The following is a 13,547-nucleotide window of genomic DNA, read 5'->3' as shown; positions in this document are numbered from 1 at the left end:
TTGTTTGTTTTTCTCCCCAGCCCACTAAAATTGGAGCTTGTTTTTGAATTTTAAGAGACCTAATAGTGACACCTGCTGGAGAAATTGTCAAATAACATTTGAATCTATCCTAAACAAATTGGATTGATTCTACTAAGGAATGTGTTATTTTACCGTAGGGACACTTCTAATAAGTAAATGCAACTAACTTTACAGACTAGTCCTTGATGTTCTATAGAATTAAATTAAAGATTTAAAATGTTGGGGCCGGGCGGTGGCGCTGGAGGTAAGGTGCCTGCCTTGCCTGCGCTAGCCTAGGACTGACCGCGGTTCGATACCCCGGCGTCCCATATGGTCCCCCAAGAAGCCAGGAGCAACTTCTGAGCACATAGCCAGGAGTAACCCCTGAGCGTCACAGGGTGTGGCCCAAAAACCAAAAAAAAAAAAAAAAAGATTTAAAATGTTATGATCTTTTAGAACAAGGTGCTAGGAAATGTTTCGCTTATCATTTTTACCTCCTTTGCACCCATAGTATCATGTGGCACTGTTTCTTTTTACATAGGCACACTAAAATGGGGGAAATCTCACATATAGAAAGAAGTTCTTATTTTATAACGCAGGGGCACCTTTCACCTTGAACATTTGTCATAGTGACTTGACTTAGGCCTCAGTCAACAGGACATCAGCAGTTCATCTCTGAATCTTAGATCTCATCTTTGGAATGGCACAGTGTTCTACACCAGCACCAAGAATCACACTTCCACCAGGAAAGGACCTAATGCCACCCTGGCACCTATTTGCTCCAGCATGGGCTCATATGACACCCTGAAAACTAGGAAACAGTAACAACTTGCTTTCAGGGCAGATTTCCCTGCCTATCCACGTAATGGTGAGATGAAATCAGAAGATGCTCCATAAAACCCCTGCTTCAACATAATCTGCAAATACCAAGATCTCTAAATTACAGAAGCCTGACTATGACAACAGTGATTGAGGAGAACTTTTTCAGAGACCATGAAGACCGTGGGGATAGGGATGGAGTGATAGCACAGTGGTAGGATGTTTGCCTTGCACGTGGCTGACCCGGGATAGACCTGGGTTTGATTCGCAGCATCCTATATGGTTCCTGAGCCTGTCAGGAGCAATTTCTGAGCACAGAGCCAGTAGTAACCCAAGCTCCACCAGGTGTGGCCCCGAGAAAACCGCAACAACAAAACAAAACTCAGAAGACCTTGAGGTTAGACAATTAGACAATTAGTATGCCCAGATCCTGTAATTGATCTTATGACAAGATGCTTTTAGGGTAGGACACCCTGTTTTTTAAGCCAAGGGTTTTTCTTTTCTAATCTCCCCAACATTTGCTGCACCTATGCAATAAATAAATAAATAAATAAATAAATAAATAAATAAATAAATAAATAAATAAATAAAACAAAAATACTGCCATTCTTTTTTTTATTATTTTTATCTTCTAGATAGGGGCTCCCACCTTTTTCACAGAATTTGGAGACATGAATTACATTGTTTTACCTCATATTTCTGCAATTATTTATAAAATTGAGAAGAAAAGAGGATGAGGTTGAGGGACCAAGTACTCTCAAGTACATTGGTGGAGATTAAAAAAAAAAAAGACACTCAGAACTAAATACCCAAGCCAAAGGCAACAACAATAAAATCAAGAGACCCAAACTATAACAATATAAATGTTAAACGGGCCTGTTACACTGGCAGACCAGGGGCTAAGGATAGTGGTCTAGGAAGCAGACTGGGAACTTTGGTGGAGGGATGGCAACACTGGTGGGGGGAATGGCCCTAATTTGCTATCACTGTATATGCCTGAAATCCAACTATGAAATACTTGTAAATCACAATGGTTTCAATAAAATTAAAGTAAAAATCATTGTGGATTTTGGTGGGGGGAGGCTTACCTTTTAAATGGTGGACCTGGGTTTACTCCTCTGAAGCACAGAGTAAGCAGTAAGCACTGCAGGGTGGGACTCAAAAAACAAACACCTCCCCAAAAAAGAATCTTTTCTTTTTTCAGGATAAAGTAATTCTGGGAACTGATTATCCTTTTCCACTGGGTGAGCTGGAACCTGGGAAATTAATAGAGTCCATGGAAGAATTGGATACAGACACAAAGGTATTTATTTATTGTTTAATTCATATAATCTTTTTCCTGAGCTTTCAAATAAGATGCAGGGACCAAGAGGTATCTCAAGCAACTGTAGTGCATGATTTTGCTTGTAGAAGGCCCTAGTTCAATCCTTTTAACCCCCCCATTGCCATGTAATACCCAAAGCACCCAACAAACTGGGAGTGAGAAGCCTCAGAGTACCATGATGTAAGGTGCAAAAGAATAAATAAATAAATAAATAAATAAATAAATAAATAAATAAATAAATAAAGTCTAGGATCACAGGGATAACACAACAGGGACTGTGTTTGCCTTGAATGTGGGTGACCAAGATTCAATCCCAGGCATCCTATATGCCCCATCCCAGGCTGCCAAGAGTGGTTTCTGAGTGCAGAGCCAGGAATTACCCGAGCACCACCAATGTGGCCACCACCACTCCCCCCAAAAAAAGGAAGGAAGGAGAAAGGAAGGAGGAAGGAAGGAAGGAAGGAAGGAAGGAAGGAAGGAAGGAAGGAAGGAAGGAAGGAAGGAAGGAAGGAAGGAAGGAAGGAAGGGAGGGAAGGAAGGAAGGAAGGGAGGGAGGAAGGGAGGGAGGGGAGGGAGGAAGGGAAGGAAGGAAAGGGAGGGAGGGAGGAAGGAAGGAAAGAAGGGAGGGAGGGAGGGAGGAAGGAAGGGGAGGAAGGGAGGAAGGAAGGAAGGAAGGAAGGAAGGAAGGAAGGAAGGAAGGAAGGAAGGAAGGAAGGAAGGAAGGGAGGGAGGAAGGAAGGAAGGCAGAAAGAAAGAAAGAAAGAAAGAAAGAAAGAAAGAAAGAAAGAAAGAAAGAAAGAAAGAAAGAAAGAAAAGAAAGAAAGAAAGAAAGAAAGAAAGAAAGAAAGAAAGAAAGAAAGAAAGAAAGAAAGAAAGAAAGAAAGAAAGAAAGAAAGAAAGAAGAAAGAAGAAAGAAAGAAAGAAAGAAAGAAAGAAAGAAAGAAAGAAAGAAAGAAAGAAAGAAAGAAAGAAAGAAAGAAAGAAAGAAAGAAAGAGAGAGAGAGAGAGAAAGAAGAGAGAAAGAGAAAGAGAGAGAAAGAGAGAGAAAGATAGAATGAGGTAATACCCTAATTTCTATTCTTAGTCATCTCATCAATCCCACCCAAGCGAACCAAATCAGCTTCTTCTTAAGGTTTTTTCTGCCCATAAACAGCAGGAAACAGGGATGGCCACAAATGAGAAAATGGAAATATATACTCAAATCTTACAAAAGTCTTAGTCATAATCCTTTTGCATGATTATTGGTTTTATTCTAAACTAGAATTGTCAGGGCCCAAGAAGCCCACTGCCCCAATTTCTCAGAGAAAGGCAAACAACCATAACAAACAATGACATGGGATTTACTTACCTAGAGTGCTCCGGGGTCCCACTATCTCCTGTAGCAGCAGGGTCCTTAGTGGAACCCCGAGCCTCCGAAACCTTGGGTATTTATAGGGTACTACATAGTAATAAAGTTTGAAATTATAAACATTTCATTGGTTTGCACAAATGTTATAACTCAAAAATGCCCAATAGTGCAAGCAGAAAAAGGTGCATATTCTGGATCCCTATTGACGTCAGACTTCCTTTCCCACATTCTGGGATATTATACAGAAACAGCCCATAACTTCCAATAGCCCCTTGGGAAGGTCCTGAGCTGGTAGGGGAGAGCCAGATGGCCCCGTGGGAAAGTACTGACCTGGCAGGTGAGAGCCAGATGGCCCCTTGGGAAGGTCCTGACCTGGCAGGGGAGAGCCAGATGGCCTCATGGGAAGGTCCTGATCTGGCAGGGTAGAGGTTGCTTTTCCATTTCAATGGGTGTATCCTGTTGGTCATCTTGTGAGATGACCAAGGAGGCCTGGTTTCTTGGAAGTTTATACTACAGCAAGCTAAAAAATGGTATTAATTTCTATCCTACTATTATTCTATGCTATTGCTTCACACCGTCCCATATTATAAGTTCCACTCTAAATTAATAAATCATAGGAGTACCTGCATCATCTTGCACTACTTAAACTTAAACCTTCCTTAAATGCAAGGGCAGGCATTTCAGCCTGTGGCCCTTCATCTTATGCCTTGGTATAACATAATCTTTATCTCTATAGTCCAGCTACTCTGTTGCCAGGGCCCATCCTACCCAGTAAGTTGTTTATTTCACTAGCTACAGTCTGGGCCGGACATGGCTGGACTTACGTTATCTAGAATTCTTAAGTAAGCACATAGAGAAGCCAAAGCATAGTTAATTCTAATCACATTTCACAATAAACACACTTCAACAGAATCCCAATTTTTTCTTTTGGGGGGAGGAGCCACACCCGGCAGCACTCAGGGGTTACTCCTGGCTCTGCTCAGAAATCGCTCCTGGCAGGCTTAGGGGACCATATGAGATACAGGGGATCGTACCTGGATCCATTCCAGATCAGCTATGTGCAAGACAAGCACCCTACCACTGTGCTATCGCTTTGCCCCCCCCCACATATCTTTAAATTATAATTCTTTTTTTTTGTTGTTAAGGTTATAGCTCAGAAATCTTCTAAATTAAGCTCAAACTCCCAGAAGAGTCATTCAAATATTCTAACTGCATGTTATTAACCTAGAAATCATAGGAAGTATGTGAAACACTTTCCTCCAGGGTAAAAGTCTTGAATTGTTAAATATCTACTTATTGAAGCAGAAAGCTGTACTCAGGGCCTTTTTACTTTCTGATTTTTATCTTATATTTTTAACTTTTTTTTTATTGAGTTAGCATTGGTGTACTGTAAATATGTATGTGTTAGAAATGTAAAGTTACCATCTCACACCTACCACTGAAGTGCCAATATCCTGGAAACCAGTCCATTCGACTCTCACCATCCTTTTAGTCTTTCTACTTTAAGTGCATTCTCCCTCCCTTAGTTAGCATATTCTGATGTCAGTTATAGTTTGTTTTCAACATCCAATTTCTATTTCTTTGTTTTGCTTTTGTGAATCCTACGTGAGTGAGTTCATATTATGTTTGTCCTTTTACTGTTTTGCTTAACATGATCTCTGGTTCTGGGATGTAGCAAAAAGCAAGATTTAATCTTCTTCCTTATAGCTGAGTTCCATTCCTCCTTTATTTATTTATTTATTTTGGTGTGCTTTTGCTTTTTGTTTTGGTTGAGAGGAGGCCACACCCAGAAGGGCTCAGAACTTACTCCTATCTATGCATTCAGGACTTACCCTACTCAACCTTACTCAAGGATCCTGGAATTTTAACATAGCAGCTTCCCTCCTCCTTACACCACACCCTTCTGACTCCCCAACCCCCACCATTGGCTGAATGCCAAGCAAATGTCTTGTCACCTGTACTATCACTCAGGCTTCTACTAATTTTTTGGTTTTCAAACCACACCCGTGGATACTCAGGGGTTAGTTACTCCTGGTAAGATCAGGGGAACATATAAGATGCCCTGGATCAAACTCTGGTCAGCCACATGCAAGGCAAATGCCCTACTCACTGTGCTATCACTCTGGCCACCCAACATTATTCCTCTTTTGTTGTTTTGAGTATTTTGTAGTGTGTGTGTGAGAGAGAGATATATTATTTCTTTCTTTTTCTCTCAAAGTTGTTCATGATTGAGTTTCAGTCATACGATGCCCAACACCCTTCACCAGTGCACATTTCCTGACACCAATGTCTCCAAATTGTCTCTTGTTCTCCCCATTGCCTTCCTCTCTCTCTCTCTCTCTCTCTCTCTCTCTCTCTCTCTCTCTCTCTCTCTCTCTCTCTCTCTCTCTCCTTTTTTGTTCCTTTTAGACACTGTAGTTTGTAATACTGTTACTGAAGGGGTATCATGCCTATACTTTATCACCTTTCAGCAACCAGTTTATATTCTTGTCCAGTGGCCATTTCCAACTATCATTGTCATAGTGCTTCCTTCTTTGCCCTAACTACACTCCCCTGCTATTTGTAGCAAGCTTTCTATCATGGACTGTTTTTTCTGGCCCTTGTCTCTATTGTTTTTTGGGGGGCCACGTAATGTCTGGGGACCATTTGGGATGCAGGAAACCAAACCCAGGTCAGCTGTGTGCAAAGTAAGAGCCCCACCTGTTTTACTATCTATCTCTCCAATACCCCACCCCATTTCTTCTTTACCCACTCATCTGTCATTGGACATTTGGGTTGTTTCCAAATCTTACCTATTATTTTACTTTCTGTTTACAAAAAAAAGTGAAAACCTATAAATATAACCCAAATTAAAGTGAACTTAGACTGATCTAATAAGCTTTTAATGGAAGGAAGAGATAGTTTACAGTGGGTAGGGTGTTGCAACCACCTAGGTTCCATCCCTGATACTCTGTATGGTTCCCCAGACCAGTCACAGGAATGATCTTTGAATGCAGACCCAGGAACAAACTATAAACCATAAGACTTCAAGAAAATAAAACCTATATTTTAATTATTGTACTTAAAAACTTTCAAATTTTCAAACTAAAGCATTAAAACTTTAATAGTATCAGGGGCCTGAGTGATGTTTTCCTAGTCAACGGCTAACACCTGGCCTGGGTTCCATTTCTGTCATTCCATATGGACCCCTAACTCAGGAGTGATCTCTGAGTTCAGAGCCAGGAGTAAGCCTTGAATACTACTGGGCATGACCCCAAAACAAATAAACCAAATTATAGTGTTAAAAAGTCATATAACACTTTTAGGATAAATTCAAAGCTACTCTAAAATTTGGGGGCCTTATTAGGAGAACTAAAGAGAAAAACTACTATAGGTAGGGACTAGAGAAATAGTACAGCAGGGAAGGCATTTGCCTTGCACAGAGTTGACCCAAATTCAACTTCCAGCATCCCATATGTACCTCCTTGAGCACCACAAGAGTAATCCCTAAACCAAATCAGTAGGAATGCCTAAGCACTGCCAGATGAGGCGCAACTACACAATATCTACACAAATATTAAAATAAATGATACCCATACAAGATAACACTTGCTACAATAGAAATATAAAATATAATACATTATAAATTTCATAATTATATTATTTATAATGATATAATATATAAACATATAAAATATAGATATATATAAAATATACTTTATATAATATTGCTATTCTATATAATATAGAAGTCAACTTCAAGAGCATTAAAATTAAAAACATGGTGCAGGGGCTGAAGTGAAAGTCTAATGGGAAAGGTATTTGCTTCGTATGCAGCTGACCTGGGTAAAATCCCTAGCATCTAATATGGTACCCCAAGCACTGCCAGGGGTGATTCTAGAGGGCAGAGACAGTAGTAATCCCTGGCACTGCTGGGTGTGGTCCTAAAAACAGAAAAACAAAAAACAAGATTCAAAACAATGTATATGCTCCCATTTGTGTATAATATCCTGCACCTAAATATAAGTTTTTGTTTATATATGCCTAAAATACTCCTAGAAGAACCAACAAAATTTGATTAATTATGGGAAGAAAAAATAGTGACCAAAGGCAGTAGTGAAAGTGTCCATTTTATACTTCACATTTTTTAAAATATGACGGTAAATGTCACTACATTTGTTTTAATTCAATTTAATTTATTTTAGTTGTATTTTTTTATGTTTTTGTTTTGTTTTGTTTTGTTTTTCTGGATTTTTGGCCACACCCGGTGATGCTCAGGAGTTATTTCTGGCTATGTGCTCAGAAATCCCTCCTGGCTTGGGGGACCCTATGGAATGCAGGGTTCGAACCACTGTCCTTCCTGGATCAGCTGCTTGCAAGGCAAATGCCCTACTGCTGTGCTATTGCTCCAGTCTCCCATTTGGTTTTTTGTTTTGTTTTGTTTTATACTTTTGTTTTGGGGCCACACCCAGTGGCACTTAGAAGTTACTCCTGGCTCTGCACTCAGAAATCACTCCTGGCAGGTTCAGGGGACCATATAGGATGCTGGGAATCTAACCCGGGTTGGTCCTGGGTTGGCCACATGCAAGGCCAATGTACTTTATATAATGTACTTTATATAATATTGATGCCTTATCTGTTGAGATGTTGCCCCAGCCTAACATTTTTTAATGGCAAAACAAATTTAGGTGAATATCACAAAAACTGGGAGATAGATTGGCAGATACATCATTCAATATAGCTCTCCAGAAAAGGAAAACAAGATACGGCAGTTGAATTATTTGTCAAAGGCAAACTTGTTGGGTTAGACAACATGGACCTAGCCTCAAACTTCCTGACTTTAGTATCAGGTCTTATTTCAACATATCAAAATTTATCTCTTCCAAGATTACTTGGATTCAACTTTTAGTTTGTTTTGTTTTGGGGTCATGCAAAACAGTCCTTGGAGGGACCATGAGGTCCTGGGAATTAAGCCAAGATAAGACATGCAAACCAAACACCTTAACTACCTATAGGCCCTCCTATGGTGGTTCAAATCCCAGCATCCCATATGGCCCCCATGCCTGCCAGGAGCGATTTCTGAGCACAGAGACAGGAGTAACCCTGAGTGCTGCCAAGTATGGCCCAAAAACCAAAAGTAAATAAAATAAAATAAAATGGAGGAGATGTACAAGTTTTGGATCAGGGAAGAACTCTAAGTAAGGAGAGAGCCTTAAATTACCCACCTTTCAAGGCTCAGAGAGAATACAGATGATTTATGGTGTGTAGATATAAATTAATGATACTGATGATATACAAACCCATATATTCTTACTTTCATCCAAAGCTGTGTGCACATTAATGTATAAACTTGCACAATATTCTGGGACTTTTCTCTATTGCCATTTTTGCTTAAGCTAACATTTTATTTATTTATATGAAGACTAATACACGAGCCTAAAAACTAGAAGGTGGTTAAATGACACCAGGGCATTGTTCCATTGTGTTCTTGTTCCACAGACCTTTTCTCAGACTTTTTCATCAGACCTTTTTTCTCTGTCTCTGGGTAGTTCTTAAAATATATTGGAAAACCATGTAGCAGTTTTAGAAGAAAGTAGCTTTTTTAGGGCCCGAAGTGATAGCACAAGGATAGGGAGTTTGCCTTGCAAGTTGCTGGTCAAGACGTAACTGGGTTCAATCCCCGACATCCCATGTGGTTCCCAGAGCCAGGAGCAATTTCTGTGTGCATGGCCTGAGTGTCACTGGTGTGGCCACAAACCAAAAATAAATAAATTTTTTTAAAAAAGGAAGAAAGGAGCCTATTTTAGGGGGACCCACACGTGGTGGTACTTAGGAGTTACTCCTAGATCTACTTTCAAATTACTCCTGGCAGTACTCAGAGGACCATATAGAATTCTGGGGATCTAACCCAGTCAGCCTTGTGCAAGGGAAGTACCCTATCTGCTGCGCTATCTCTTCAACCCAGAAGGGGACTATTCTTATGAACTCTTCCCCTTACACTTCTCATTCCCTCTTACAATAACATAAAATTAGATTTCAAATAGTGAGGCAAGACATGGATCAAGAAGATTTGGAAAGAGATTCTTTAACCTGCTAGTAGTTCATTTTACAATAAAAACTGTTCATGTTTTGTTGTTGTTCTTTTTGGAATTGTTTTTTAATCTGATAAAGAAACTAAAATATTTGATAAAAATTAAATAATATCTTTTGTTTTCTTTTTCAGGATAAACTCAAAGCCGGCAATGCTCTATCATTTTTGGGCCTTGAGAGAAAACAATTTGAATGATTGAATTTAATATTAACTTTCAAAAAGCTATTTTACTTTTTCTTTCTTTTTTTTCACTTTTTCTTTTTAGTATGTATCACACATACACTATTAAATAGTATGTTGAACAATTTTATCCAGAAATAGGATATCTTCAAATCTCTTATTCACAACAAAAATGTTTCACATGTGATATAATTCTAAGTGGTAGGATATTAATTCATTGTAAATTAAAAACAACTTTCCCAAAACCTTTTAAATTGATGGCATAAATTTTTTAAGATATCATAATTTCTATGGAGCAAAACTAGATTCATTGTAGAGGACTCAATTAAGTTTTCACTTCACTATATCTCATAAGATTAGGATAATTGTGCTTTAATTCATATCTGACAACTTCCAATAGGCCACAAGAGAGGTGAATAAATTTAAAGTCTGTAAAATAAAAACTGGACATATTCCATTATCTTATAGTCCAATTAAGGAGGCAAGACAATGTTAATGGAATTATTACTAAGTAGTATGATATGTATTGTATGTTACAGAAGTTCCATCAAAATTTTTATTTGCATGATACCATAAAAGGACCTGGGTTTGACAATGAACATGGCCAGAGCCTTTTGAAGATCCCATGACAGTATGTTTCAGAAGATCCCATGACAATATGCTTTGAGGGTGGAGAAACCCTTTATCTCTTAGGCCAAGAAAATTTCCTTTCTAATTTCCTGATACTGAGCAATTTCTGAGCGCATAGCCAGGAGTAACCCCTCTGTGTCACCGGGTGTGGCCAAAATATATATATATATATAATTTCCTAATACTTACTGTGCATATGCCAAAAGAAACAAAAACAACAACGAAAAACCTACCACACCAGTGCCTCCCTTCCTTTTTTTTTTTTTTTTTTTACTTTTCTTTAGTTTGGTTTTATTGTTTTGTTTTTCTTTTTCTCTTTTTTTTTCTTCCTCTTTTAAATTTATATTCACAGTTTCTAGACAGGAGTTCCTCTCAATTTTTTTTTCTTCTTTTTCTTTTTCTTTTTCTTATCAACAGTACCATAGAACTTGAATCTTCTTGTTCTGACGCGTAAGTTGAGGGGGGGGAAAAAAGAATGGTCCTATAGGAAAGCAGTCTCAAGAACATTGAATGGACATAAAAAATGATCAGACCTAAATACCCAACCCAAAATCAACGACAGTGGAATCAAGAGACCCAAACCACAACAAGCTATACACAAAAAGGACCTGTACACTAGCACTCTATCGGGCGAAGGGTGGATAGATGGGATGTGTACTAGGAACAGTGGTGGCAGGAGGTCAACATGGGTGGTGGGAATTGCCCCAATTCCATGGCACTATGTACCTTAAACATAACTGTGAAAGACTTGTAATTCACATTGGTCTCAATAAAAACTATTTTAAAAAAAGAAAACATTTAAACCATTAAAAAATTGTTTTATTTAGAACTCAAACATTTCGCTATATTAATTTTGCAATTAAGCATTACTTAATTAATGAAGCATTAACTAAATGCTCACAGAAGTTGAAACTGAGGTTGAGTCTAGATTAAAACTTGTCTCAAAAGGCAAGAAAGATAGTGTGAGTCGTATGGTATAAAGTCGTTGCTTTACATATGTGGTAAGATCCTTGCAAATGTGGTTTGATTCCCAGCATTGTTAAGACCCATAGTGTGTTTCTCTTCCCACAATAAATACTTGTTTCAACTTAGAAGATGAAAAATTAGGAAGGCAAAATCATTGGAATATTCAGATTTAATAAGTACTTATTCATCTTAAATTAAAATTAAAGAGTATAATTTTATCTTTATTAGGAGCACTTATAATTTAAAATGCTGATCAGAATGGAAAAGTTATCTATAGAGAATGATCAGGGCAATCTCAGGGTAGCTTTGACCTAGTTTTCATCATTTCTACTCCCACCTGGGCTTCTGAAATGATCTTGGTCTTGGAAAGAGTGATAAAGCTTAAATGTCACATAAATCCTTTCAAAATTACTTTCTTGCTTTGGTTTCATTCATACTTCTTTTTCTTTGTATTAGTCTATAAAATAAAGAGTTGAGTCTCATCAGGTAATTGTAGTAATCTAATTTTTGCTTAACTATGCCTATCCCAGTATTTTCCCTTAAGTTAATTATATCATCTTTTTCTTGCTCTCCCTTATGCTTTGTATATCTGTACCCATGCAGGGGCTAGAACAATAGTACAGCAGGTGGGTTATTTGCCTTGCAAGTGGCTAGCCTAGGTTTAATCCCTAATGTCCCATACAGTCCTCTGAGCCTGCCAGGAGTGATCCTTGAACTCAGAGCCAAGAATAAACCTTAAACACCACCAGATGTCGTTCAAAAGAGAAACAAAAATAACTGTACCCATCTACCTCTTTAATAATACAATCTTCCCCCCAAAATAGAAGCAAAGTTATGCAGTGTTATTATTTTTCTTTCTTTATTCCTTGGGTATAAATGTCTATTACAAAAGTATACTATGACACTTTGTATAGTGTTTAGGGATTGTTTAAGAAAATATAGGTGCTTTATTCATTATCAAAGATAAGTCAATAAAATAATATATGTGCATACATATATGTAAATATATATGAGATTGTTCATATACACAGGATATGTATGTAATGTGCCAGGATTGTTGGATTATTCCAGGCAATGAGGATATAGTAGTAAATGAAAAGGAGAAAATTCCTTCTCTGATGAAGTCAACAATCTGGAGTGTTAAAAAATATAAATAAGGGGGGGGGGTGTCAGGAAAAATATATAAATAAAGAAGGGACAGAAGAAGAAAAGAGGGGATAGAGAGAGGAGAGAAGCAAGGAAGAATAAGATAAGGCCTTCTTATAAGATAAACACTATAAATAAATTAAAATAACAAAATATAGAGAGAATAATTGGAGGAGATGTGAAGGATAATACAGTAAGCTGTGAGTCAGAGTAAGTCTTAAAGAGCATTTTAAACTGAGACTTGAACATTAATAGGAAATGGTAACATAGAAGAGACCACCAGGCAAAATACAAAACTTGGCCAGAAAAGAACTTTCCAAAGACCCTGTGACCAAACAGAGAAAAAAGATACAGGAAAGCTGATTACATAAGAAATAAATGGTCAAGGTTCAAGTTTTCATACTATGTTTCCTAGGAGGTATTAGAATTTTAGCGATAAGTTTGTGAAATGCTCTGCATTTTTTTGCTTGAGCCACACCCGGTGATGCTCAGGGGTTACTCCTGGCTATGTACTCAGAAATTGCTCCTGGCTTGGGGGACCATATGGGACACTGATGGATAGAACCACGGTCTGTCTTAGGTCAGCCCTGTGCAAGGCAAACGCCCTACCACTGCACCACCACTCAAGCAACCAGCTTTGGATCCTAAGTAGGGGGATAAAAAAGCACCAGGAAGGGGCCAGTGAGGTGGCGCTAGAGGTAAGGTGTCTGCCTTGCAAACGCTAGCCAAGGAAGGACCAAGGTTCGATCCCCCAGTGTCCCATATGGTCCCCCATGCCAGGGGCAATTTCTGAGCGCTTGGCCAGGAGTAACCACTGAGCATCAAACGGGTGTGGTTCCCCAAAACAAAACAAAAACAAAAACAAAAAAAAGCACCAGGAAAATGTATTATTCACAAGTCAAAGAAGACAGTACTTTAAGAAATCCCAGTAACTTTAGGAATTATATCCCAACTATAACTAAATCCCTTTGTCTCCAAATTTAGTTCTATTTCCTGGTGAACATCTCCCATTCACATACCGTATTTTCTGGCATATAAGACGACTTTTTAACCCATGAAAAACT

The 13,547-nt window shown here is 38.4% G+C and overlaps 1 protein-coding gene across 2 annotated transcripts in view; it reads left to right on the top strand.

The window, feature by feature from the left end:
- The window catches only part of ACMSD (aminocarboxymuconate semialdehyde decarboxylase), a 106,013-nt gene extending 96,220 nt beyond the window's left edge, over positions 1–9,793 (top strand). The window contains exons 9-10 of one of the 2 annotated variants that reach the window (XM_049773017.1): positions 2,024–2,122; positions 9,694–9,793. In XM_049773017.1, the coding sequence (XP_049628974.1) occupies positions 2,024–2,122; positions 9,694–9,756 (162 nt within the window). In that variant the 3' untranslated portion in view covers positions 9,757–9,793. The remainder of the gene's footprint in view (positions 1–2,023; positions 2,123–9,693) is intronic. The other variant, XM_049773016.1, reaches the window with a different exon arrangement.
- Positions 9,794–13,547: the final 3,754 nt, after the last annotated feature.

Source organism: Suncus etruscus, chromosome 5 (assembly GCF_024139225.1).
Source record: "Suncus etruscus isolate mSunEtr1 chromosome 5, mSunEtr1.pri.cur, whole genome shotgun sequence".
Lineage (NCBI taxonomy): Eukaryota > Metazoa > Chordata > Mammalia > Eulipotyphla > Soricidae > Suncus > Suncus etruscus.
Note: the sequence above shows the minus strand (reverse complement) of the source record. Positions and strands in the feature narration are given on the sequence as shown.